The sequence below is a fragment of the Lemur catta genome, chromosome 2, assembly GCF_020740605.2.
Source record: "Lemur catta isolate mLemCat1 chromosome 2, mLemCat1.pri, whole genome shotgun sequence".
Classification (NCBI taxonomy): Eukaryota; Metazoa; Chordata; class Mammalia; order Primates; family Lemuridae; genus Lemur; species Lemur catta.
The window spans coordinates 78,084,990-78,110,432 of record NC_059129.1 but is presented as its reverse complement, the minus strand read 5'-3'; the positions used below and the strand labels follow the sequence as shown (position 1 = coordinate 78,110,432).

The window sequence follows — 25,443 nt, the reverse complement described above, 5'->3', positions numbered from 1 at the left end:
TTTTTCTTTTAATGAGAAATGGGAAATTCAGGTAATGTAACTTACTATAACGAGAAGATTTTACTTAAATTTGGACTTCATCCAAATTTGAAAAGTTCCTGAAAGACATGTTCTAACATAGTCACAGTTATAAGGGGTCCTACATCATGAATAAGTGTAGTTCTCAACATATATCAGACATGCTGTTTGATATTTTACAAAATGTCTTACAGTTATTTTAATTCTAAACTAAGGACATTTCCCAAATTTGTTACACTAATTGCATGAGATTATTAAATGTGCCTTTTATATTATCTACAGAGAACCATTCAAGTCTATGTACAATTTCCCTTAAAATAGTTATAGAAAAAAGATAAAAATTCTGAGCATATCTAATATGTTTTGCTTATTACCTTTTATCCTTAACATGTCATTCTTCGGAATATCTGATGTTGTGTTTAAAGAACCTCTTGGGTTTATTTATTTGTGATAAATAAAGCAGAGCCTTTGAGCTTTATTTTAAGTGAGTAATTCACTCACTTAATTTCCTCACTTAAATTACTTCACTAAAAAGTAATTTACTTTTGGAAACATTTCAGTTTATTTTCAGGTACTTTACTACATCCTTTTAAGGGAATACTTATTACAGTATTATGGTTACATTTATTATTAAACACTACCTTGTGGGCTGAAGGTATGCATTCATTTACAAGGTCATTAATATGCTTTGAAATAAGAAAATAGGAAATGGAAGTTAAAATGGAAATTTTCACCTGTGTCTTTGAAGAGAACAGCTGAAATTTTATAGTTACAATTGTAGATTCCTCTTTTTAGTAAATTTGCTTGTAAATTGATACCTATTTATACCTACTTCTACTCTGCCCATACACCTGATCATCTGTAAAATAGCTAAAATAAGATGTGGGAAATTGCTTTCATAATTTTCTTTTCCTTTGGCTCTAATCTACCTTAGGCATTTGCAGATCACTTTTTAATTCAGTATTTTCCCCTTTTGCCTTCTCTTTTATCACTATTGTACTCGGTGAAACGAAAGTGAAATTTTCTACACTTTCTGACAGGTATTTTCAGAATGGAGAAAGAGCTCTCTCTATATTTGTTAAAGTATTTGATACACCCACAATAGTAATTTGGTCTCAAATAATAATTGAAAACTATTTTAGCCATTCAAGTTTAATATAGTAATATTCAAATTAAGCTCTCAAAACCTAAAGTAAATTTGGCATTTTTATGTTTGAAGGAGTTCTTTTAAAAACAGTAATAAATTGAAATAATGAAAAGGAAGCATTACATTGAGTTTATACTTCATTTTCGTGAGTATAAAATTATGCCATTGTATTGATTATAAAAACTATATAACTTCTTAAGTTTTGATGTTAGTAAAGTATCTCGTGGGAATTCTTTCTTTAAAAATGATAGGGATTGTAATATTCATTTGTCATACTTCATGAAGCATTGTGTGCATTTTGATATGACTTAGATACATAATGTCTTGGAAATGTTTGAAGGAAAATGCTATGAAATAATGTGCTGATTGCTATCTCACAAGTTCAGTAGAATGGAAGGTACAGAGTTGGAAGAGCGCTTTGATCCAGGGATTAGCATACTACTTACTGTCTGGGTCAAATCCAGCCCACCACTTGTTCTTTTAAATAAAATTTTATTGAAACACAAGCATGCTCCGTTGTTTACATATTGTCTGTGGTTGCTTTTGCACTGTAACAGCAGAGTTGAGTCATTATGACACAGACCATATGGCCTACAAAGCCTAAAGTATTTATGACCTTTCCCTGTGCAGAAAAATTTGCTATCCTTTTCTAGACACTTAATTCCTACTTCTAAGGCATTTGATTTGGAGAACAGGAATGATATATGAAGAGGGAGTTATTTTCTGGTTATTTCCTGTAGTTGAAAGCACATAAATAGAAGAATAGTAGCACTGTATTATTTTATATGGTCTTACCAGGAGTCTAGAAGTTGTTTGTTTTAGGTATGTGATAGAATGTGCTACTTGTGCCAAACTCACAGTCTCATTTGTGATTTTTTACTGGTGATTTGCAGCTACAGACTTTAAAATATTGTTAGGTTATTGAATATGAAATGTCCAATTCCAAATCAAAAGTTTAGTTTATGATATCTCAAACAAGAAGCAGCACAGTTAATCAAAGTATGTGCTTAAACTATCAACACAGTTTTGCCATGTTAATGGTAGCTTGCTTATGCCAGGAACAGAGAAGCCTGGAGAGTGAGTGGCGATGAAACTGTAAAAGGTGTTTTCCTCAGTGTGTTGAGAATTGAATATTTTTCCTTGTAAGAAGTGGTCCAAAGCCTGGAGGAAGTGGTAGTCAGTTGGAGCAAGTTCTGGTGAATACAGTGGATGACAGAGTTTCCAAGTCCAGCTGCTGTAGTTTGAGCAGGGTTGTTTGTGCAACACGTGATTGAGTGTTGTCTTGTTAGAGGATTGGATTGTCTCTGTTGACCAGTCTTGGCTGCTTAATCACAAGCATCCTTATCATTTCATCTAGTTGGTTGCAGTAGACTTCTGCTGTATTCGATTGACCAGGATTCATGAAGTTATAGTGGATAATACCAGTGTTGGACCACCAAAAGACACTGTGGTCCATTAGCTTTTTTGGGTGAATATTCGGTTTTGGACTGTGTTTTGGCACTTCATTTTTTTTTGGAGACAGAGTCTCACTCTGTTGCCCTGGATGAAGTACAGTGGTGTCATTGTAGCTCACTGCAACCTCAAACTCCTGGGCTCAAACGATCCTCTTGCCTCTGCCTCTTGAGTAGCTGGGACTACAGGGTGCGTGCCACAGCACCAGGCTTACTTTTTCTGCGTTTAGTACAGATAGTGTCTCGCTGTTGCTCAGGCTGGTCTCGAACTCCTGAGCTCAAGCCATCTTTGCACCTGTGCTTCCCAGAATGCTAGGAATACTAGTGTGAGCCGCCACCCCCAGCCCTCAGCACTTCATCTTTATGCAACCATTGTGCCAAATGCCTGCTATTGTCAAAAGGAATACATTTTAATCACATGTAACAATGTGGCATAGAAATGGTTTGGCTTTATGTCGTGACAGCAAAGAAAGGCAAGCTTTGAGAAGATTTCTCTTCTGATGCTTTTTCCATTCATGTACCCATCTATCCAGCTTCTTTACTTTGCTCATTTGTTTCAAATGGTCCAATATTGTTGGAATGGTAATGTCAAACCTTGCTGCTAATTCACGCGTAGGTTGAGATGGATTTGCTTCCACTACAGCTTTCAACTCATCATTATTCACCTTGGTCTCAGGTCACCCACATGGCTCCTTTTCAAGATTAAAATCACCAGAATGGAACTTCTGGCACCATTGACATACTACGCGTTCATTAGCCACATCCTTCCCCAACACTTTGTTGATATCTCGAGCTATGTGCACTGCATTGGTTCCGTGACAGAACTCATATTAAAAAGTAACACAAATTTTTTACTTGTCCATGGTTTCACAAAAATTGCTCTAAAAAAACAAATTTGAAAGATAATCACAAGCCAAAAACGTGCGTTTGAAGGAATGAGGATGTACCTTCAAAATTAAAAAAAAACCCAAGAAGTGTCAAAATGAAATGTCAGAGATATCAACTGTCAAACTTAGTACTGAAGGAAATCAGACATTCCATACTTAATAACCGAATAACTTATGATAAATGCAAAGATATGAGAGCACAGATTTTTAAATTTTCCTTGTATTTTTTTGATTATCACCTCAAGTGGTGATAGGTAGATATATGTTCATTGTTCCTGTTACTCATAAAGTGGGATGGATACTGAGTGTTTTTCTCATTCCACTAGATCACGCTAGACACTGGCTAGTGCTTTGGAAATCAGTTTTGAAAACTGATAGGATAAGGCTTTAAGATAGATCATGATTGACCAGTGAAAGATTCCAGTGAGAGAACACATTATTATTATTTATAGGAATAATAATTCAGTAATGCACCAACCAGTATTTCCTTTTTATGTATTTAAGACCTCACTGATTTATTTCTAAGGTGCTTGTCTGTATATATTTGAAAGCTTTTTCCAAGGGATTAATTCTTTTGAGTCCTTTTTGAAGAGGCATAGCCAGAGGCAGTATGTAGTACTGTAGTTAAGAGCATCAGTTTTGGCATCAGAGGGCTCTTAGACACAGTTTTACTACTTCTGATAGTGCAAGTTGGGCAAATCGCCTCACCCCTTTAATCTCTATAGTGTTCTCATCTCTTAAAAAAAGGGGGAGGAGAGTAGATAATAGTACCAACCCCAAAGGATTTTGGTGGGATTATATAAAATAATGCATATTACCTGCTGCTACTTACAGATTTATCTATTTTATTTTTTACCCAACTAAAATCTTATAAATGCTATATAAGAATTTAAAAGGAAATTATTATAATTTATAAGCGAAGTTCTGTATTAGAAAAAAATGTCATTATTTTGTGCTATAATATTTTAATAATGAATGCTTTCCCAGTAGAATAATTAGAAAAACCCAAGGAAGGAGGTAATATAATTACCAAGTCAGGTTTTGCTCTCTAATTCTCTCTTAGCCTTTTAATGTTTTTACTTAGTTTCAGAATGAATCATTGCCTGAAATAATAGTTACTAAAGAAAAGTAGAGCTGATGAATTCTCAGGACTAAGACACTCATAATACAAAAGTACTTTGAGTACTATGTAAAAAGCAGGGTTTTCCTCTCCTTATCAGAAATGTGAAATATCTCTCATCAGTTCAAATTAAAATGAAGGAGCATAAAATGTTTCCATCAGTGTAGTAGGGTATAATAAAGAGTATGAGTTTATGCATTCCTTTAATGAACTTCAGAGTCTTTTATGAGCCAGCCACTGTTCTGAGAACTTGGAAGATAGAATTGAAAGAAGTTATATCTGTTCTTCGAGCCTTTAAAGATGGTAAACAGGCAATATTGATGCAATGTGCTAAGAACCTTGACAGAGGGTGTACAAGACACTGAGAGGTATCAGAGGAGATGTACCTAATCCAACCTTGTGGTAGGAAATGGTAAAGGAAATTAGTGAGAAGTAATACCTCAGTGGAGCTGATTTGGATATTGCTGACTTAAGGAAAGGCATTTACAAACTTTGGGAGAATGTAACATGCAATTGTATATTATTATATGTGGTATAGAATAAATATGACTCATCATTAAGTAAGTGCTAGAGATGTTGGTGGGGGACAAAAATATTCAAGATCCTTTTGTAACCTGCTAAGTATGGAGAGTTAATGATGGATTTAGATAGAAGAATGAATAGCTTTTCTCTTTTTAATGGTCCCTTTGGCATTATTGTAGAGGATGGATTAAAACTAAGTATATATACAGAGAAATTGGTGAAAAGGCAGTGATCTATGAAGGAAATCATCAGGGCTTGAACAGAGTCACAGAAGTAGGGATGGAATTAACAGATTAAAAATAGGATTTCTAAGACTTGAGAGACTGATTTATATGTAGGGAGGGAGTAAGATGAAAGACTATGGGATGATATGTTTTTAATTTGTGTGATTTAGAAAGTCCTGTCATTTACTATGGTAGGAATTTAAGCGGAGAAGGTGGGACATGAAATACCTGTGTGAAAAGCCCTAATAGCAATGCCCGGTAGGCTGTGGGAACTCAGGAGAGAGATCTAGGCAAGAAGATGATTTAGCTTAGGAATCATTCAGTATAGAAATGGAATATATTACCACGTATGTGTGTAATGTAAGAAGGCTGAAACTTCAGCTTTTAAAGCAGACAAAAGAGTCAGTAATTGACAGTGAGAAGCAGCCTGAGGGACCAGAGAAAAACCAAACCAGATGTGGTATCTTAAAAGCCAGAAGATGAGCATTTCATAAAAAATGGAAACCTACAGTAAAATTAGGACTGAAGCATGGACACCTTAAGTAAAATTAGAACATCTTTTGGATTTGGCAAGGTCATTGATGACTGCCATGGTCTGAATGAATTTTTTTTTTTTTTCTTGAGAAAGAGTCTTGCTCTGTTGCCTAGGTAGAGTACAGTGGTGTCATTTGTAGCTCACTGCAACCTCGAACTCCTGGGCCCCATCCATCCTCCTGCCTCAGCCTTCCGAGTAGCTGGGACTACATACAGGTGCACACCGCAGCACGCAGCTAATTTTTCTATTTTTAGTAGAGATGGGGTTTCACTCTTGCTTAGGCTGGTCTCGAATGGTCTGAATGTTTCTGTCCCTCCCAAAATTCTTATGCTGAAACCTAATGCCCAGTGTGGTCATACTAAGAGGTGAGGTCTTTGAGAGATGATTAGGTCATGAGAGCAGAGCCCTCATTAATGGAATTAGTATCCTTATAAAAGAGGCCCAGGGGAGCTTGTTTGCCCCTTATACCATGTGAGGACACAGCTAGAAGACTCTATTTGTGAAGCAGAAAGAAATCTTTTACTAGACACCAAATCTGATGGCACCTTGATCTTGGACTTCCCAGCTTTCAGAACTGTGAGCAATAAACTTCTGTTGTTTATAAATTACCACATCTAAGGTGTTTTGTTATAGCTTCAACAGATTAAGATAGTAACCTTGACAAAAAATGTTTTATGTTAATGTTAGGGATAGGAATGAGATTGCAGTGCACTGAGGAGGGAATGGGTATTAAAAAATTGAATACATTTAATGTAGACTGAAATTATCAAAAAGCTTGACTATTAAAAAAAGTGATTTTCTTCTGAATGTGGAGTATTAGCACTTTACTTTTTGCTTCTCTTATATTGTGTTTCCCTACTATGTTGGGATGGATTTGTTTAGATGTCTGTTTTCCTGTTAAATTGTGAGTTTATTAATAGCACAGACTTTTTCTTACACTTTTTAGATCTGTAGTGCCTTGCGGAGTATCTGGTGCATACAGTCGGCATACAACAGATGATGAACGAATCAAGTAGTCAATTAGAGATATAAAAATAAATAAGGTCCTTTTTTGCAGGAAACTTAGAATTTCTTGGGAGAGTTTGCATACATATTTGGTGCATACAAAGTCTGTAAGGTAAATAACTCTTTTGTATTGTGCTTTAGTTATACTGATCTTTCCCTATACTTCAAACTTGCAGAGCCTATTTATGGCTTAGAGTCTTTGTACTAGTTTATTTCCTTTACCTGGAATTGTCTCCAAAATGTTCTTGTAGCTGATTTCTTTGTTAGCAAATAGAAGCTGGTAGACGATCTTGGTTTGAAGATCTTGATGTAAACTTGTAATATATCTCCACAAGACACTAATCAATTCAAAAAGGAAAAATTGCAGCTTTCCTGGGGAGAAACCTTGGAAACACTAACGTGACCAGTTAATTTCACTAGTGGTAGAATGGGTTGATATTGTGTGTTCTCTAAAGTGGTGCCCTGAGAAAAACACAGCACTCATCTCTGGGATTCCTGCAAAGACAATAACCTGGTCACGAAGAAACATTCAACAGACCTAGGTTTTGGGTTATCCTAAGGTCTATATTTTTTTTACAGACAGCTGAAGATATGAAAGAGAAAGCCTGAGAAAATATTCCAGAATGAAGGAACCTGACAAGACATGACAATTAAATGTAATGTTTTTAGCTGTATGAGGTCCTGGGCCAAAAAAGAAAAAACATTATTGACGAAATTTAAATGGGGCCTAGAGATTGAATGGTAGTGTTATTAATATTGATTTCTCAACTTACATAGGCAAGTATCCTTGTTTTAGAGAAATACACACTGATTTATTTAGAGGTAATGGGGTATCGAGTCAGCAGCCTGCTCTTAAGAAGAAGATAATGGTAACAGTGGTAAGTGTGTATGTGAATGTGTTTGTTATGTTGAGAGAGAGGGAGGGAAGAAAGGTGCTGATGAAGCAAATGAAGTGAATTTTTAAGAGTTGATGAATCTGGGTGATGGGGATATGGAAGGCATTTGTGCTATTCTTGAAAATCGTGTAGTTAAAATTCAAACTATTTTTTAAAAACGCATAGGAGGTTGTACAGAAGCAATAGTGAGCATTCAGTGTGTTTAGTAGTAATGGACAGGAGAGCTGGTAATTTAAAGTCTGCTAATTTAAAGGAAGCTATATTGGTTAAGGAGAAGGAACTAAGAGCACTGTGAAGATAGGAGAGGAGATTATTGATATGCAATGATTTTTAAGGACAGATGAGTAGATGAAGGTGGTATATATAAAAATAGCCATTTATTTGGCTTGTTTAGAAAGATAGTTAATTATGTCCACAATCAAGAGATTCTGCTTATCGATATGAAATATTTTATCTGGTGAGAGTCTTGTTAAGGAATGGAATTGGGTTCTAGAGGTGAGTAGTAAAGCCTGAAAACAGAAAAGAGTATTAAATAGGGACCAGTTAAAAAAAAAAGATTACTGATTAGGCATAGCATCCCAAGTAAATAGGGGATTCATAAATTTGTAATGTTGCAGAATTAATGTGCTTATATTCTTTACCATGGTGGTACTTGGCATCCTGGCAGTAGGATCAGAGCAAATGATGGTTAGCTTTATAAAAGGTTGGTCACTGGTGGTGTAGATGGACAAGGAGACAAGAAAATTGGGCATATTTTGAAATGATTGACACTGAAGTTTAGGCTAATTTGTGAGGGAAATGAAACACAGGTCTGATAGATTTGTAGGAAAGTCAGTGGCCTCTTCTTGAAAAAAACTTGAACTAAATTTAAATTATAAGCAATTTTTAGTTCTGCCTGAAGAACAGGTTACTTTTTAGCTTCAATAAGAAAATGAAGTTGTAGTATGCATGACAGTATACATGTCGTTTTGACATTCATTTCTACTGTTTATTTTAATGGCAGCAAGAGGTGAGATTCCTGACTCATAAAGGTATAAAGTAGCCACAAGAGAAATTAGAATTCTTTCTGTCAAGTCTGTCAGGTTAACAGTAGGCTTTAAAGGATCACCAAATTCTCTAAGATATTTTCAGCTAGATATCACATTATTTTATTTGCATGTGAAAGGTGGTAATCTTTGGTCTGCATAATTGATACTTCACTTTTAGGGAAGGGCGTACAGGTATACATTTTAATTTAAAGGTCATCTGAGCAGAAGTAACTTGTTTCTAAATGTATGCAGTTTTCTGTTTGCAGAAAATCAAACATTGTCATCTATAGCTGCTTCCTGTAAATTACTTTCTTATCAGACAGTTACATAGTTATCACCTCTAATCTTCTGTTTTGTAATACATTCATAATTGACTGCTGGGCCTTACACAGAAAAATATATTTTGTTTATATAGTCAGAATAGCTACTGAATAAGCCATACCAAAAAGAACTCTATCAAGTTGTTCTGAAATTTAGCTTTCCTTTAAATAAATAAATACATAAATAGTTCAAATAATCCTTTCCATGCATAAAATTCTATATTAGTACTTGAATGCAGATCAAAACCAAATATTGCCTTAATTTTTGGAAGTAAGCAAATGTAGTGAATGAATTGATCCACTTTGTGGAATTTAGAGAACTTAAGTTGAATGAATGCTGTAAAGCCGTTTCTTATTTACCAAATCCCTAGTGTACTTCCCATGTGCCAGGTGGTGTTGTAGACCAGCTTTCTGGAAATCATAGTCTGCTACAACTCTTTCTTTACTTCCTACAGATAATCAATGACATACTCCTTATCCCTTTTATTCCACAAACAGCTATTGTAACCATCTCTTTTGATCTTATGATGTAATAATCTGTTTGCTACTCATTCTCTCCTGCCTGCACTATTTTAACAACTTTCAACTGTTCTTCTACTTTATAGCCTAATTCACACTGGTGCCAGGATGATATTTGGAAAACATAAATCTGATGTTGGTTCTTACCTGCTTGATATTCTTAAGTCTTCCTCATTATGTACCATATTCTTTATTATACTGTAAAAGATTCTTCACAATTTTTTCCTATTCATTTTCATACCTTTACCTCACACTCTAAATAACTTTGCAGACTACTTGCAGTTCCTTGAACGTCTCACATTGTTCTACGTTTTCATGTGTTTAAATATACTTTTCCCTATATATATTTTGAATGTTTTTAAAAAATGAATTTATGATTAAAATAATGAGAATACTACTACCAGGAAAAGTGGCTATAGTATTAGATCATTAACTGGAAATGTCTGATTTTGAATCAGAAGTTTAGTTTATTACATCTCAAACAAGAAGCAGTACAATTAATCAAAGTATGAGCCTAAACTGTCAACACAATTTTGCCATCTTAATGATAGCTTGTTTATGCCAGCAGCGAGTGGTGATGAAATCACGAAAGGCATTTTCCACAGCTTGTTGAGAATTGAATATTTTTCCTTGCAAGAGGTGGTCCAAAGCCTGGAAGAAGTGGTAGTCAATTGGTGCAAGGTCTGGTGAATATGGAGAGATTCCAAGTCTGGCCTCTCTGTAGTTTGAGCAGCATTGTTTTTTGCAACATGTTGGTCTTGCAAGAGGATTGGCCTGTCTCTGTTGACCAGTCTCGGCTGCTTAATTGCAAGCATACTCATCGTTTTGTCCAATTGGGTGCAGTAGACATCTGCTGTAATCTATTGACCAGAAGCTGTAGAGGATAATACCAGTGCTGGACCACCAGATAGACACCATTAGCTTTTTTTTTGATGAATATTCGGTTTTGGACTGTGTTTCAACACTTCATCTTTATCCAACCATTGTGCCTAACACTTGTGATTGTCAAAAAGAATCCATTTTTCATCCCACATACCAATACAGTGTAGAAATGGTTTGCTTTTATGTCACGACAGCAAAGAAAGGCAAGCTTCTGATGCTCATTTAATTCATGCTATACCCATCTATCCAGCTGCTTTACCTTGCCTATTTGTTTCAAATGGTCCAATATTATTGGAATAGTAACATCAAACCTTGCTGCTAATTCACCTGTAGGTTGAGATGGATTCTCTTCCACTACGGGTTTCAGCTCGTCATAATCAACCTTGGTCTCAGGTCGCCCATGTGGCTCATTTTCAAAATTTAAATCCCCAGAGTGGAACTTCTGGAACCATCCACATTCTATGCACTCATTAGCCACATAAACACTTTGCTGATATTTCTAGCTGTCTACGCAGCATTAGTTCCACGATGGAACTTATACTCAAAAATAACACAAATTTTTGACTTTCCATGGTTTCACAAAAATTGCTCTAAAAAAATTTTAAAGATAATCACAAGCCAAAGAACCATTCATTTGAAAGACTGAGGATGTACCTTCACAATAAAAATAACATACGAAGGGTCAAAGTGAAAATGTCAGTGATACCAACTGTCAAACTTAGTACTTAAAGATATCCGACATGTTATAGTTAATGACCCAATAGATAGCATATAGCTTTTACCATGTGTCAGGCACTGTGTTCACCCTCATTTACTCATTTAGTCTTTGCTCCAACCCTATAAGATGAGAAAACTGAGTCACAGGAAGTATATGTAGCATGTCCAAGGTCATACAGCTAGAAAGTAGGTGACTTGCCAGGTCATGAACCCAGACATTTGACCCTAGAGTCTGTGCTTTTAAGCTACTACATTTTACCTCTTGCATAAAACTGTGCAAGCATCACTGCGTCTGGGTTCTTTTCCAGACTCTGCTTCTCCATCTCTTAGGAAAAACAGACTGCTCCTTTGTTTGAATCTCTGCTTATTAACAATATAACACTTAGGACACGTTACAGTCTTCTGTCTTGCTTCCCAAGGACAGGAATACTGTGTCTTTGTATCTCATCTCCACTGTATCTAACTGGTTGGCGTGTCCTTTAATTGCAAGGCAAATGGATAAATGAATTCTTGAATCAGTGAATTTTAAAGGTGTAGTGAACTTTAGAGATCATCCAATTTAACCTTATTTTATAGATGAGGAACCTGAGATTAAGTTTATGTGATGAGAATACTGGATTTTAATGTGGATAATTTACCAAAGTTAAGTTTTGTTAGTCAGTGCTTTGTAACCCACCTAATTTGCTTCAAAGCTAATCAGAAGAACTGGTTTGGAACATTTTAGGTAGTGTTGGCAGAGTCTGGTTTAAGATACAACATTTAGGCCAGGCGTGGTGGCTTACGCATGTAATCCTAGCACTCTGGGAGACCGAGGCGGGAGGATTGCTTGAGGTCAGGAGTTCGAGACTAGCCTGAGCAAGAGCGAGCCCTCGTCTCTACTAAAAATAGAAAGAAATTAGCTGGACAACTAAAAATATATAGAAAATATTAGCCAGGTATGGTGGCGCATGCCTGTAGTCCCAGCTACTCGGGAGGCTGAGGCAGGAGGATCACTTGAGCCCAGGAGTTTGAGGTTGCTGTGAGCTAGGCTGACGCCAGGGTACTCACTCTAGCCTGGGCAACAAAGCAAGACTCTGTCTCAAAAAAAAAAAAAAAAAAAAAAAGAAAACAACAACAATGATACAGCATTTAACATTCTGTTAATATTGTGATCATTTATATGTTACATTTATTGTCAGTATGAAGCAGAAAACTTGTCCTGAATCATATTTGCCTTTGTAGGTCCTCTGAGTACTTTGTAATGTCAAATATAAAGGTGTTTTTTTTAAGAATTAGATTGGAAAGTCATAAAGAATTCTAACATGAAATCTTAGTAAAACTATGTCCTGAAAAACATTGAGTAATTTTGCAAGTATTTGTTTCCTATTTTGATTTTATGTTAAAAACTAGAAAATGTGACAAAAATATTGGTACGTTTTGAACTTGGGAGATGATATATGTTAATAACATTATTCTTTTTACTTCTATATATATTAAAAAATTTATAATAAGTTTTGGAAATTCTAATCTTTATGTTGACTATATAAAATGGGAATGTTTATTTCTTAATATAAGTATTCATAGGAGACTGTATCCTTTATGATTTCTTTCTGAACTTATGCTACTACAGCAGAATAAACAAGTAACTTATGTATTTGTATTGACTTTGTACAGATAAGATTAATTATTATTTTTAATTGGTTTTAGGTGATACTGTGTTTTTAGCTGAAGATCAGTGATAAGAAACTCTTAACCTATTATGTTTTTAGCTTCCTGGGAGAAAGTCACAAATTAGCTTACTTTTAGTTTTATATAACAAAATAACATAGTGTTAGTCACCATTGCATATTACATTTGCTTTGCAATTAAAGTTTTGTTTTATTACTTCAAAAGAACAAATTCTTTCACAAGATTCCAGACAGAGGTAACTGAATGGTAGGTGGGGACCAGAGGTAAATGTTAATTATCGCCAGCTTCCTATTTATTTGTCTTTGTTGCTGGGCACACAGGTATTCTTTATGAATGAATGATTTAATTTAATAGAGAGTTTTGTGTAGAACAAAGTTCTAAAACATGTATGTAACACTTTTCAGTACTTAAAAATATAATTGTTGGGAAGTGGACATAAGAGATATGATTTATCAGTGTTAAGAACTTGAATTACAGTTTATAGGGTTAATTCTAGTATCCATTCTTATTTTAAGGGTTCTGATGACTGTCTTGTAAAAATCTGGGCAACAGACGATGGGAGATTATTAGCTACTTTAAGAGGACATGCTGCTGAAATATCAGACATGGCTGTAAACTATGAGAATACCATGATAGCAGCTGGAAGTTGTGATAAAATGATCCGAGTCTGGTGTCTTCGAACTTGTGCACCTTTGGCTGTTCTTCAGGGCCACAGCGCGTCTATTACATCATTACAGGTAATTGTTTTAATCCCTATAAAATCCTTTTTGGTTATAATTTAATTTAAAGGAAATTTTATAAAGTCACTTTTAGTTATAATTTAAATTTTAAGAAGTCATTTTTATAATCCAGTATATAAGGTCAATTAAAGACATATTTCTGCTTTCTTGATAAATATATGGACTTTAACATGGTAGTAATGACCTTGGTCAATTCTGGGTGTTTTCTAACTGTTGTTCTTAGTTGCTATTAGTATGGTAAAAAGTGGATTTTATTATTTGGACTGTGTCGTTCTTTTTGTAAAGATTTTTTTCCCCCTGTGATTGTTTTTCAGTTCTCACCATTGTGCAGTGGCTCAAAGAGATATCTGTCTTCTACTGGGGCAGATGGCACAATTTGTTTTTGGCTCTGGGATGCTGGAACCCTTAAAATAAAGTCAGTTGCTATTTTATTTCATAGAATAAATGTGTTTAATGGTTGACATGGCAAAAGTATAAAGTAGTCAACAATAGGAATAAATTTACTTTTCCTCCTTGAGTAAACACTAGAAATTCTTTTTTGGCTCTTTACTGACCTCTTTTATTTTCAGGCGTCCTCCTTTTTTATACTTGAAAGAAAAGTTTTCTCATGTTAACATGTGTTTCTTTTTTCTCTTATCTTTGTCTTAGTCCTATCTCTTTCCTTCAGAATATAGCTGATTTATTACCACTCATTTCTGTGTGTTGCATAGTTTTGTCTCACTAGCTCCTTTTGGTGCTGAGAATATAATCTTAAGAGATCCTAACACCGTTCTTTAGAATAATTTTAATCTTTTATGTTACTTAATTTATATGCTTCAGATATTCTTATAGATCCAGGGAAACTTAGGAAAACAGAATCATTAAAGTTTCACTAAACTATACCAAGGTACTTAGATGTACCATCCCCCTACCTTCCCATAATAGCATTTTGCATTTGTGCTTTCACCTATATTGATATCTTGGTTAATCAAAACAAATTGGCTGGAGAGTATTATCTTTTGATTAAGGACACTGAGGTAAAGAAAAGCTAAATGACTTTCTAATAGTTAAAACAATTTTTTTAAATATTGACAAGGCCAGGACTAGAGCACTTCCCTGCCTTTTTGGTCCTGTCCTTTCTACATTTTGTCACTTGAGTGGTTGTAGTGGGGAGAGGAAGTATTGTATTTGCCCCATAGGCAGTCTTTGAATAGAGAAGTAGTGTACCCAGTGATTCCAGTGTTGAAATGGCTATTTCCACCACTCTAAGGGTAGAAAGTCATTCAGATTATAACATATCTCAAAAATTATCTCTGGGCCGGGCGCGGTGGCTCACGCCTGTAATCCTAGCACTCCGGGAGGCCGAGGCGGGTGGATTGCTCGAGGTCAGGAGTTCGAGACCAGCAAAGCGAGACCCCGTCTCTACTAAAAATAGAAAGAAATTATCCGGCCAACTAAAATATATATAGAAAAAAAAATTAGCCAGGCATAGTGGTGCATGGCTGTAGTCCCAGATACTCGGGAGGCTGAGGCAGTAGGGTCGCTTAAGCCCAGGAGTTTGAGGTTGCTGTGAGCGAGGCTGACGCCACGGCACTCACTCTAGCCTGGGCAACAAAGCGAGACTCTGTCTCAAAAAAAAAAAAAAAAAAAATTATCTCTGACTTCTGTTTATAAATTATCAACCAAAGTTGAGTTATTTAATAAAATAATTTATGTATGCCTTTGTTACTTTAAAATAGTAATGTTTAGATAATTGTTCCTAATGAGAGGCATGCTTCTTAAACCCCTGTGTATGAAGATTCCTGTGGCTTGGTTCTTAGGGCATTAAGGGGCCATGGTTTGAGTAATGTAATGAAACTATCCTTCATTTGAAAATAATATTTTAAAAAAAGATTGTGATCAAAAACATTCTTTGGACAAAGTAAGTTGATTGTACTTTAGTTGCATTCTTAATATTTAAAGGCTTTCTGTAGGTATTTAAATAAAAGTTGAAATATTTTACTGATGTGTATAGACAATACCAATAGTTAATTGTTAGTTATTGCTTTCCTTTGTATATTTTTACCTCCTTGTGGACCTGATTGGGATAACTTTATCCTTTCCTGTCTTATTTTCTTAGAGAAGAAAAAGTGATTAGCAATCTTCAAATTAGGATAGGAACAAAAAGTGTTTTACAAAATTAAACTGTCACCTTGTTTGTGCTTCTTAAGGATTACGTTGTCAGTTTTTCCATATAAATGATTTTTTTCAGAATCTATGTAGAATCACATGTAACCAACTATGCTAATATATTTCTTTCCCCATGAATGTGTTTTTATATAGATATAATAAGGGAGATGTGTATAATTTTCTGTTGGTTTTTTTGTAACATTTTATCATAGGCATTTATATTAATTTTAATAGCTTGCATTATATTCTACTGAGTTGTTACATAATTTGCTTAGTGATTTTCTTACTTTGGGACATTGAAGTTTTTTCTGGTTATTTACAAGTAGTATTCTTTTCTATTTGCTATTATAATTGTTCCTTAAAATTTCTAAGTTTAGAGTTCAGACATAAAAATAAGAGTAATCCATTTTACACATGGTTGGTAACTGCCCAAAAGATTGGCATGGTATAGATTGTTACTGTAATTATGTCACATAGGCTTTAATTAATAAAGACAAAAATTGTATTGAGGTGTAATGCTTTTGTATAGTCTTGAGAAATGATTTCAGAAACCCAACTGTCTACATTAATTGAAAGAATCAGCTTAGGAAAATCAAATCTCTTGATTTACATAGGGTTTATATGTATGTTACCATTTCCCACCAGTAAAGATGCTGCTTCTTAGATCAGTAATCTGAATGGCTGGGTGAAACAGAAGTTAGCTCAAGAGATTTCTGGGTAGGAGAAACCTGTCTAAGCATTTATACTAGGTATGAGAAGAATAGGAATCCTAAAATATGCAGATAATGATGATTACAAATTTTTATTAAGCACTTAGTCTGTCAAGCTAGTACTAAGCACTTTACATTTATTTATCTCTTTAATCCTTATAACAACTCTATGAGAAAGGTACAATTATTATCCCTAGGGCAAAACCTGGAGCACAGCAGGTTACATAATTAGGAGGTGGTGGTAGAGCCAGGATTTGAATACTACTAGAAGTATACCATCAGGAGCCCCTCTTAACCACTGTACCAAACTAAATAGCAGTTACTCACTGGACTGTCTAAAACTTGTTGAACCTAATTAAAATACATTTATTGAGCAGGTTGGGCACTGTAGTAAACACTTTACATGGATTAAACTCGTTTAATTCTCCTAGCAATTCTGAGACAGGTTCTATTGTTAACCCCCATTTTACAGATGAAGAGACAGGTGTAGAAATGTTAACTTGCCTCGGGCGGCAGAGCTGGAAACTGAGCTCATCGTCTGAGTCCAAGGGCCTCCTTTAAAATATTTCTTCAAATGTGCATTTAAAAATAAATTATTGTACTTGCTTATTTGTTTTTTCTCTTTAAAAATATAAAATAAAATCTGTTTTGAAATGGCAATGTGTAGGACCATTTACCTATTCTGGTAATGAGTTCTAAGTAAATGTTTGCATGATACTTATATGAGCAGTTGTCAAAAATTAACAAAAAACTAGAGCTAGAATCCAGATATTAATGAAAGTAGTGCATTTAGTTGCCTTCATAATTCATATTAATTTACCTAAATTATAGTTAATTTTGCTCTGAATAAATGTTTAGGTTTTAAGAATGTTTTAATAAATATCTATTTTGCTTAGCTGTATGAGAGCTTGTTAATATTACACTTTGTTATAAATACCAATTTAAAATGGCAGATTTATTAATTTTTAAAATTTGTAACAATTATTTTTTATGTTCTTTATTAGTAAGAAAGACAGTTCTCATTGCTCAGAATATATAATTGATCAGATATATTTGATCTATACAGTTTTTCACTAAATGATCACAAAACTGAAACCTCTCTACATTTGATTGCTATGGATTGTGAAAGTTATACAGTACACTCAAGCTTAAGGCTCTAAATATTTTTGCATTTCCTCTAATAGTGTGAAAAAAACTAGGTCAAAATGTATAGTAAGTAGGGCTTCAAACATACCAGTGTATTGGAGCATTACATACACATTGTTAAATGTATTGGAGCTGGTATCAGGACTAAAATCTATCGTTTTTCTCTAATATGGTTGATTATAACATTAAACATTTAATGTCACTAGTAGTAATATAAAACATATAATCTGTAATACAGTTATAAAATTAATGTCAATATAATTGTGTGTAACCTGTTTTCTATAGATCACTGTTTTGAAGGAGCATTATAGTTGACATAAGAGTCAGATTAGCCTTCGTATTTTCACTAGAATAAGCATAACTCTCTTACTTTTTGAAGTCTTAAAGGACATGTTTTGTCACATTAGAAAGTAAGCAGAAGGGAGAAGCTTAATTAACAATATCTAATAGTGAAAAAGTTCAGTTATTGATGGTATACATAAGCCACAGAGGCAGCACCCATTTAGCTAGTATGTTCATTTTTACAAATAGCCATTCCTTATATATTTCTATGTTACTGTTTCTATGTTCTCTATAAAAACTGAGAACTCGTTAAATTTGATTAGAAGTGAGTGCTAACTAATAACTACACGTCTAGTATAATAGTGACTTTGGGATTGTTCCATGTGTAGATCATTGTGTAGTCAGGAGCTCCTATGAAATCTATATTTAGAATTTCTACAGTCTATCTGTTGATTTATGACACATAATGATTTTTAAGTTGTTTTAGGAAGGGTGCTGTATGTTGCTTTGTATATAATTTTGTCCTGTGATTATCTTTTGAAATGGCTTATTTCTGGTGTTCCTGGTCTCCTTAGGATATTTTTAATTGTTTATTTTTTATATCATAGTCCAAGACCTGCAAAATTTACAGAGCGCCCTCGTCCTGGAGTTCAGATGATCTGTTCTTCTTTTAGTGCTGGTAAGATTTTTTTCCCTTTATTTTCCACTTAAAGTTGTGCATTAGAAAGCTTCTAGTGGAACACATAAAACTTAGGAAAATATTTACTATTGTATTATAAATCATGTTCTTATACATATGTCAGAGCTAATATGTAACCAAGAATGATTATAAATTAACTTAGAAATATTTCAACTATTCTAAAGTTTAGTTTATGTAGTCACATGACTAATATTTTTCTTTAAGAAGACCATAATGCTCTAGTAGGAGAGAATAAATAGTTTAAAAATAGACTCTTGAAAAATGAAAAGTTGTCTCTTGTAAGAAAGGTATTTTAGATCTGGTTTATGTTTTCATGGATTTTGGAGATGTGCCATAGTTAAGTAAAATAAATTTGATATTTCTTAATCTTTATTAGTTAATTGGCTCCAGATTGTTCTTATTTGCACTTTAAAAGCAGCTGTATAGCATTGCTAATATACCATTTTGTTTTGAATTTATGCAGCAGCATTTGGAATGAATTTTAGGGTTTTAATTTTAAACAAATTATGTCGATCTTTGAAATGAATTGATAAGAAAATTAAAAGAAACAGTAATATATCCAATGTGTAATGTTCCTAATATTCTGTTCCTCCCACCTTTATTTTTTGTTTACTTCTGTCTATTCATTTCATAATTTTGGGTAGCAGTATGACCTGAGATAAAGGATAGCAAACTGATGAAGTGAGTCTGTTTTTGCTGTATTTATTAATATCCAAACAATCTTCATTTTCTAACGTGAAGATTTCCAGTGCTACTGCCATGAATTCAGTGTTTCTTCTAGTAATAACACAAATATAGGCACTGTACATGCATTCAGAGTAATTTTAATTTATGCTCCTCTTTCAAAGATAATTTGATTTTTTTTAAGGGTTCAGTGGGTAGATCATTTAGCAAAAGTACTTAAATATTTTATTATATACAAACACTGTTATCAACACTGGAAGAGTGTTACTGTCATGAAGGGAGTAAATTGCATATACTAATAACAGTCATGCAAGGTGAAATCTATATACTACAAGACAAAGTCTTAGGTGAGTTCAGAGGAGAGCAGGCTCATTCGATGGCCAAGTTTGTAAAGGCAAGTTGGGCCTTTACAACTTAGGGAGTTGAACCTTAAGATTTTGACACATGGGACATAGGACAAGAGAAGGATTTCAGCAGAGTTAGACATGTTTTCTAGTAAAGATGACTGATAATTTTAACATAGTAAGATTATGTAATCATTTAATGAAACTATTTGTAGAACAAGGCTTTACTTCTGTAAATATTAAAAAATTCAATCAGTCAAAGCTATATTAGCAAACTTCTTTCTTAAATTCCCGTTAGATGTATTATGTATTTAGGATAAATATGAATGGTTTTAGAGCAAAATATTGCTTCAGTATATGCTATAGTTTTGCTTGCATTTTATTATCTAATTCTAAGAGATTTTGAAGTTGTGTTTTACTCATAAATGTTTGCTGTTATTCTTCACAGGTGGAATGTTTTTGGCCACAGGAAGCACAGATCATATAATTAGGGTTTATTTTTTTGGATCAGGTCAGCCAGAGAAAATATCAGAATTGGAGTTTCATACTGTAAGTATTGGTGAAAGAAATTAGATGAGCATAATTTAAATGAGTCTAACAGTTTATATTCAGCATCTTTTTTGTTTATTTATGTGTAGGACAAAGTTGACAGTATCCAGTTTTCCAACACTAGTAACAGGTAAAATATTTATTTTTATTTGTCTAATTTAATTCTGATTTTAAAATTATAAAATGCAGTTCTTGTAGTCAGATTTTATTTAGAGTTGTATGGGAAATAATCACCTAAAATAAAGATCTTGATCAGGTATACTTAAAAGTGAATATAGCCTTCACATGCATTTAAAGGTATGTCTATGTCTTATTTGTAATAGTGTTAGTATATTTGAACACTTTTAATAATTTTAACACTTTTTATATGCCCTGTGTATTCCCTGCATGTATCAAAGTGTGGAGAAACTTGTTCGAGATTAGAAATGTATCACAGTATTTGAAACAGACCTGTTTATTGAGGATAAATGATATTATGTAAATTTTCCCATGTTCTTGTTATAAAAGGAAATAAAGCTATTTCTAGGTATTTGGAATAGAACAAGTCAAGATCTTTAATATTGAGAGGAAAATCAATATTTTTCCATTGGAAAATATCTATTCTATTTCTAGGGTAGTAAATAGTGACCTTGAATTAATTTTTAATGTTATTTTCGAGACCTAGCCATGAACATTAGCATGTTTGTATATAAAATTTTAAAAACCCGTAAAGTTTTATAAGCTCTTGAATTTATAGAGACTCTCTGAGAGACTAATCTTTATTGCGTTAGAATGTTATGTAAATAAAGATGAAAACTGTCTTTTTAAAACAAAACTCTAGGAAAAATACATTCTGGTAAAGCATGTGGTTTTTCTTGGGATTGTACTCCTTTTAATATAGGTTTGTAAGTGGCAGTCGTGATGGGACAGCACGTATTTGGCAATTTAAACGAAGAGAATGGAAGAGCATTTTGTTGGATATGGCTACTCGTCCAGCAGGGTAAGGGATCAAATTTAAAATACAGGTATAAATCATTTAAAGTATGTTATATTGCAGGTTGGGGTGACTCTTAGCCTATAGAATCATATACTATGTTAAAACTATTACTTTCCTGCAATAACTACAGGTGCTATTGGAAGCGGTGTTGATTTTTATAAAATGATTCATTGCCATATATAAGAAGACACGCTGCATTATTTTTTTTTTTAGTTCTGTTTTGTTAAGAGGATGATACTAGTTCTGTAAAAATAGTTGTAACTTTTAATGTCTTTTTCAGAAACCAGAACATATTATGATGTTTAATCTATCACAGATGGATGATAATATATATCCAATGGTTTTCTCCAGCCAAGATAAATTATATCACATTGTAACTGTAATTGAGGTTTTAATATTTTATCATTTTTTGTTATTTGTTTTTGTGTGTAGTTATCTCAGATGGATGGGAGAACAGAGCAGTCAGCAGGGGGTGACAGCAACAGTAAAGGTGAAGAATGGGCACTGTGGCATAGAGTTCTTGGATCTAGATAGGGTTATAGCAGTGATATTTACCCCAAATCATCTGTTACTAATGGCTTAGGAGTGCTAGATTCCTGGAAATTCTGGATATCCTCAGTCTAGTGATTTTTGCCATCATTCTGTGTTGATTCACACTATTTTCAGTTACTGTTAAGGGATTGTTATCTATGTTAATAAATATAAATTATAAGAAAATACATTTTGGTTTTTGTCATACCAGTATTTTAATAACATCAGTGTATAAACAAATACTGCATTCCTCACTTTCAGTCAAAACCTTCAAGGAATAGAAGATAAAATCACAAAAATGAAAGTAACTATGGTAGCTTGGGATCGACATGACAATACAGTTATAACTGCAGTTAATAACATGACTCTGAAAGTTTGGAATTCTTACACTGGTCAACTCATTCATGTCCTAATGGTGAGAAAAAGACTAATTTTTATTTTGTTATAACTGAAGCAGGTGAATGTAATATTTTCATTGAGGAATACAGTTTTGGCTAAAAACTCTTATTTGCTAGGGTAACAGGGCTTTGTGGGAGATTGGGAATAATGTAAAAATGCAGTTAAACAGGTTTACCTTGGAAATACACTGTAGATGCTTGCTGTTTCTTGATATATAGAGATCCATTAATGGTATTCTCATGTCTCACTAAATGATAGCGAAGCCCTGGGTAGTGATATTTGGTCAGTTTCATTATTAATTATACATTGACAAATTTGAAGATTTTTGCCCAATTTAATAGTTTATAAAACTCCATTTCTAGAAATGGTTCCATATTGGTGTTTCATTCTGTTTCGTTTTTCTTTTTTTTTTTAATGTTTATAATCCTTTAATACTTCAAAAATATTTCAGGGTCATGAAGATGAGGTGTTTGTTCTTGAGCCACACCCATTTGATCCTAGAGTTCTCTTTTCTGCCGGTCATGATGGAAATGTGATAGTATGGGATCTGGCACGAGGAGTCAAAATCCGATCTTATTTCAATATGGTAATTACCAGTCTCTTCATTTTATAGCTGTTAAGTATTTGGGGACTTTTTGACAAAGGTACTCTGCATATCACAAAGGAAATCCATTTAAAAATTGGTTCATACTTTATTTTGATTTTAAATTTCCACCAATTAAGAAGCATTTATTCCATACCTTTATTAAGATTCTAAATTTAAAAGAAAATTAATTGTGCATATTACAATGCCTATATATTGTGATAACTGGTTTAGTTTTGTTAATTTTAGCAGTGAACCTTGACCAAAAATTCACAAGTATGAAGATATGGTATAGAGAAGGAAAAATATTTGGAAAACCAGCCGGGCATGGTGGCTCCTGCCTGTAATCCTAGCACTCTGGGAGGCCGAGGCGGGTGGATCGTTTGAGCTCAGGAGTTCGAGACCAGCCTGAGCAAGAGCAAGACCCTGTCTCTACTAAAAATAGAAAGAAATTACATGGACAACTAAAAATATATATAGAAAAAATTAGCTGGGCATGGTGGCGCATGCCTGTAGTCCCAGCTACTCGGGAGGCTGAGGCAGGAGGATTGCTTGAGCCCAGGAGTTTGAGGTTGCTGTAAGTGAGGCTGACGCCACAGCACTCACTCTAGCCTTGGCAACAAAGCGAGACTCTGTCTCAGAAAAACAAAAAAGAAAAAAAAAAAACGTTTGGAAAACCATGTGAAGAAATTATAAACAAACATTTACATTGTATTATTGTACTTTATTAGTAGTCCTCTAGTGCAACAGAATTTGATTCAAGTACACTGATTTTAAAATTAAAGCCAAAGGATCAGGCATTTCTTGCTTTGATCATGTTGTAGTATATTAAATATTTATTTGAGTTTATGCTCTTTTCAAATTTTGTTTCTTGTCTAGATTTTAGCATATTTTGCTGAGCATTTGAATTACAATGATTATATATCACATGCAGCTTACCAAGCAGTGTTTCTACTCTTCTCTAACCACTGTATGAAGTATAAAGGGCTCCTCAGATACTATAGTTTATATAGTCACATTAAGAAAAAAACTACTTTCTGTATATTAGGAGTACCTTTAAACAAAGGGAAAAAAACTGTTTCCACTAGTTCAGCATGTTTAGATTTAAAAAAAAAAAATCAATTGTAGAAACCTTTGTAGTAATTCATAAAACAATACAATTAATTGTGTGGTCAAAATTGTTTTGGAAAACAAATTATTTCACAAAACAATCATTTGTGAAATATAATGGCTTGTTGGAAAATTATATGAAAGTGATGCTATGCTTGATTGATAATCACAGTAAAGTTATTTCTATGTAGTGAGTAAGCAGAAGATAAAAAGAAATTTTTTCAGTGAAAGAAATAACTTTAACTGTCTTTATAGGTATGCCTTAGGGTATGTAAGGTAAGAAATAAGGTTCGTAAAATCCTCAGTTTTCTAAAAAACAGTGTTAATTATTTGGTGTACAATTTTTAATGATAAGCGGAATTCCTTTGTGATTGTATAGGGGAGATTACTTAAAAAACAAATCCGTAAATATGCTGGTAAAACATTTTTTGTTCTCTCTTTTTCTATCATTGTGTTTCTGGTTTGCTCCTTTGTGTAATATTTCTGTTGAATAAGGAAATTAGTCATTTCTAATTTGTCTTTATAGCTTCAAAAGAAAACAATTTGTGGGCTATACATATATTAGAGGCTTCATTTAGTACTTTCAAATTTTCAAAGGGCATTATTATGTTGGTAGAGTATTTGGAGGGAACCTTTCTCTCATAATTGAATACTGCTTTCACCTTTCAGTTATAAAGGTGAATTTTCCCATATCAGGTAAGTTGGTCACACTAATATACCACCTTTTCAGTAGAGATAAAAATTGTAGCACCTTGAGATTTAAGTGGTTTGCTCTTAGACCATAACAAATTAGTGATGTAACCAGGAATAGAAATCAGGCATAATATATTGTATACTTTTTGAAATTAGTGAAAGGATTAGTTACATTACTCCCTTAAAAAATTATTTATTGTTGAATAAGTTTTAGATGAGGATATTTTTCCCGTTCTTTCTATGGATAAGAGATAGAAAAACTACAAAAGGGGAGAAAAAGCAAATTTATGTAATAAGTAGACTTGGATGGTATCCATAGAATTTCAAACTGTAAAAAAAAAAACTAAAAAGGATAAAAAATATATCCTGCATTTAAAAAAGCAAAATTAGCTACCTTTTATCTCATTAAAATAAAGATACTCCCTTTAATTTTTTGTATGATTTTTAATGGTTTTCAAAAATGCTTCCACATATTTTACCTCATTTGGGACTCATAAAAACCTGGTAGTTGCAATTAGGGAAGATTTTACTCCTGGTTTTATGAATGGAGAAACTGTACATTACAGAGATGAAGTGCTTTGCCCAGGTTTACCTAGATCACACAGCTATTATATGGGCACTTGGGGTTTACACCCATGTTTTCTGTCTTTTGCTAATGTCTTCTAATATAGTCATGGTTGGTTTTTTGAGCTTTTCTCGATGTCATTGCCTAACTAACTTCCAACTATACCCAGTTAGTGATATGTCCAAGGGGAAAGTGTTTTCATAATGATATTAACTCTGAGTGGATCTTTCGAGAACTTACTCTTTAACTTGATGATGTTTTTTTTCCTGTCTCTTAATTTATAAGTTATCTAAGTGCCTTACTTCTTTTTGCTCTTCACTCTTTTGTTCATTCATTGCTTGTTT

General features: G+C 33.6%; 1 protein-coding gene across 2 annotated transcripts in view; it reads left to right on the top strand.

The window, feature by feature from the left end:
• Nucleotides 1-25,443, top strand: part of LOC123633016 (pleckstrin homology domain interacting protein) — a 131,595-nt gene that overhangs the window by 34,244 nt on the left and 71,908 nt on the right. For both annotated transcript variants that reach the window (XM_045543919.1, XM_045543917.1), the window contains exons 8-15: nt 13,455-13,676; nt 13,994-14,094; nt 18,574-18,644; nt 20,142-20,242; nt 20,332-20,372; nt 21,123-21,221; nt 22,011-22,164; nt 22,600-22,734. In XM_045543919.1, coding sequence (XP_045399875.1) covers nt 13,455-13,676; nt 13,994-14,094; nt 18,574-18,644; nt 20,142-20,242; nt 20,332-20,372; nt 21,123-21,221; nt 22,011-22,164; nt 22,600-22,734 — 924 coding nt within the window. The remainder of the gene's footprint in view (nt 1-13,454; nt 13,677-13,993; nt 14,095-18,573; nt 18,645-20,141; nt 20,243-20,331; nt 20,373-21,122; nt 21,222-22,010; nt 22,165-22,599; nt 22,735-25,443) is intronic.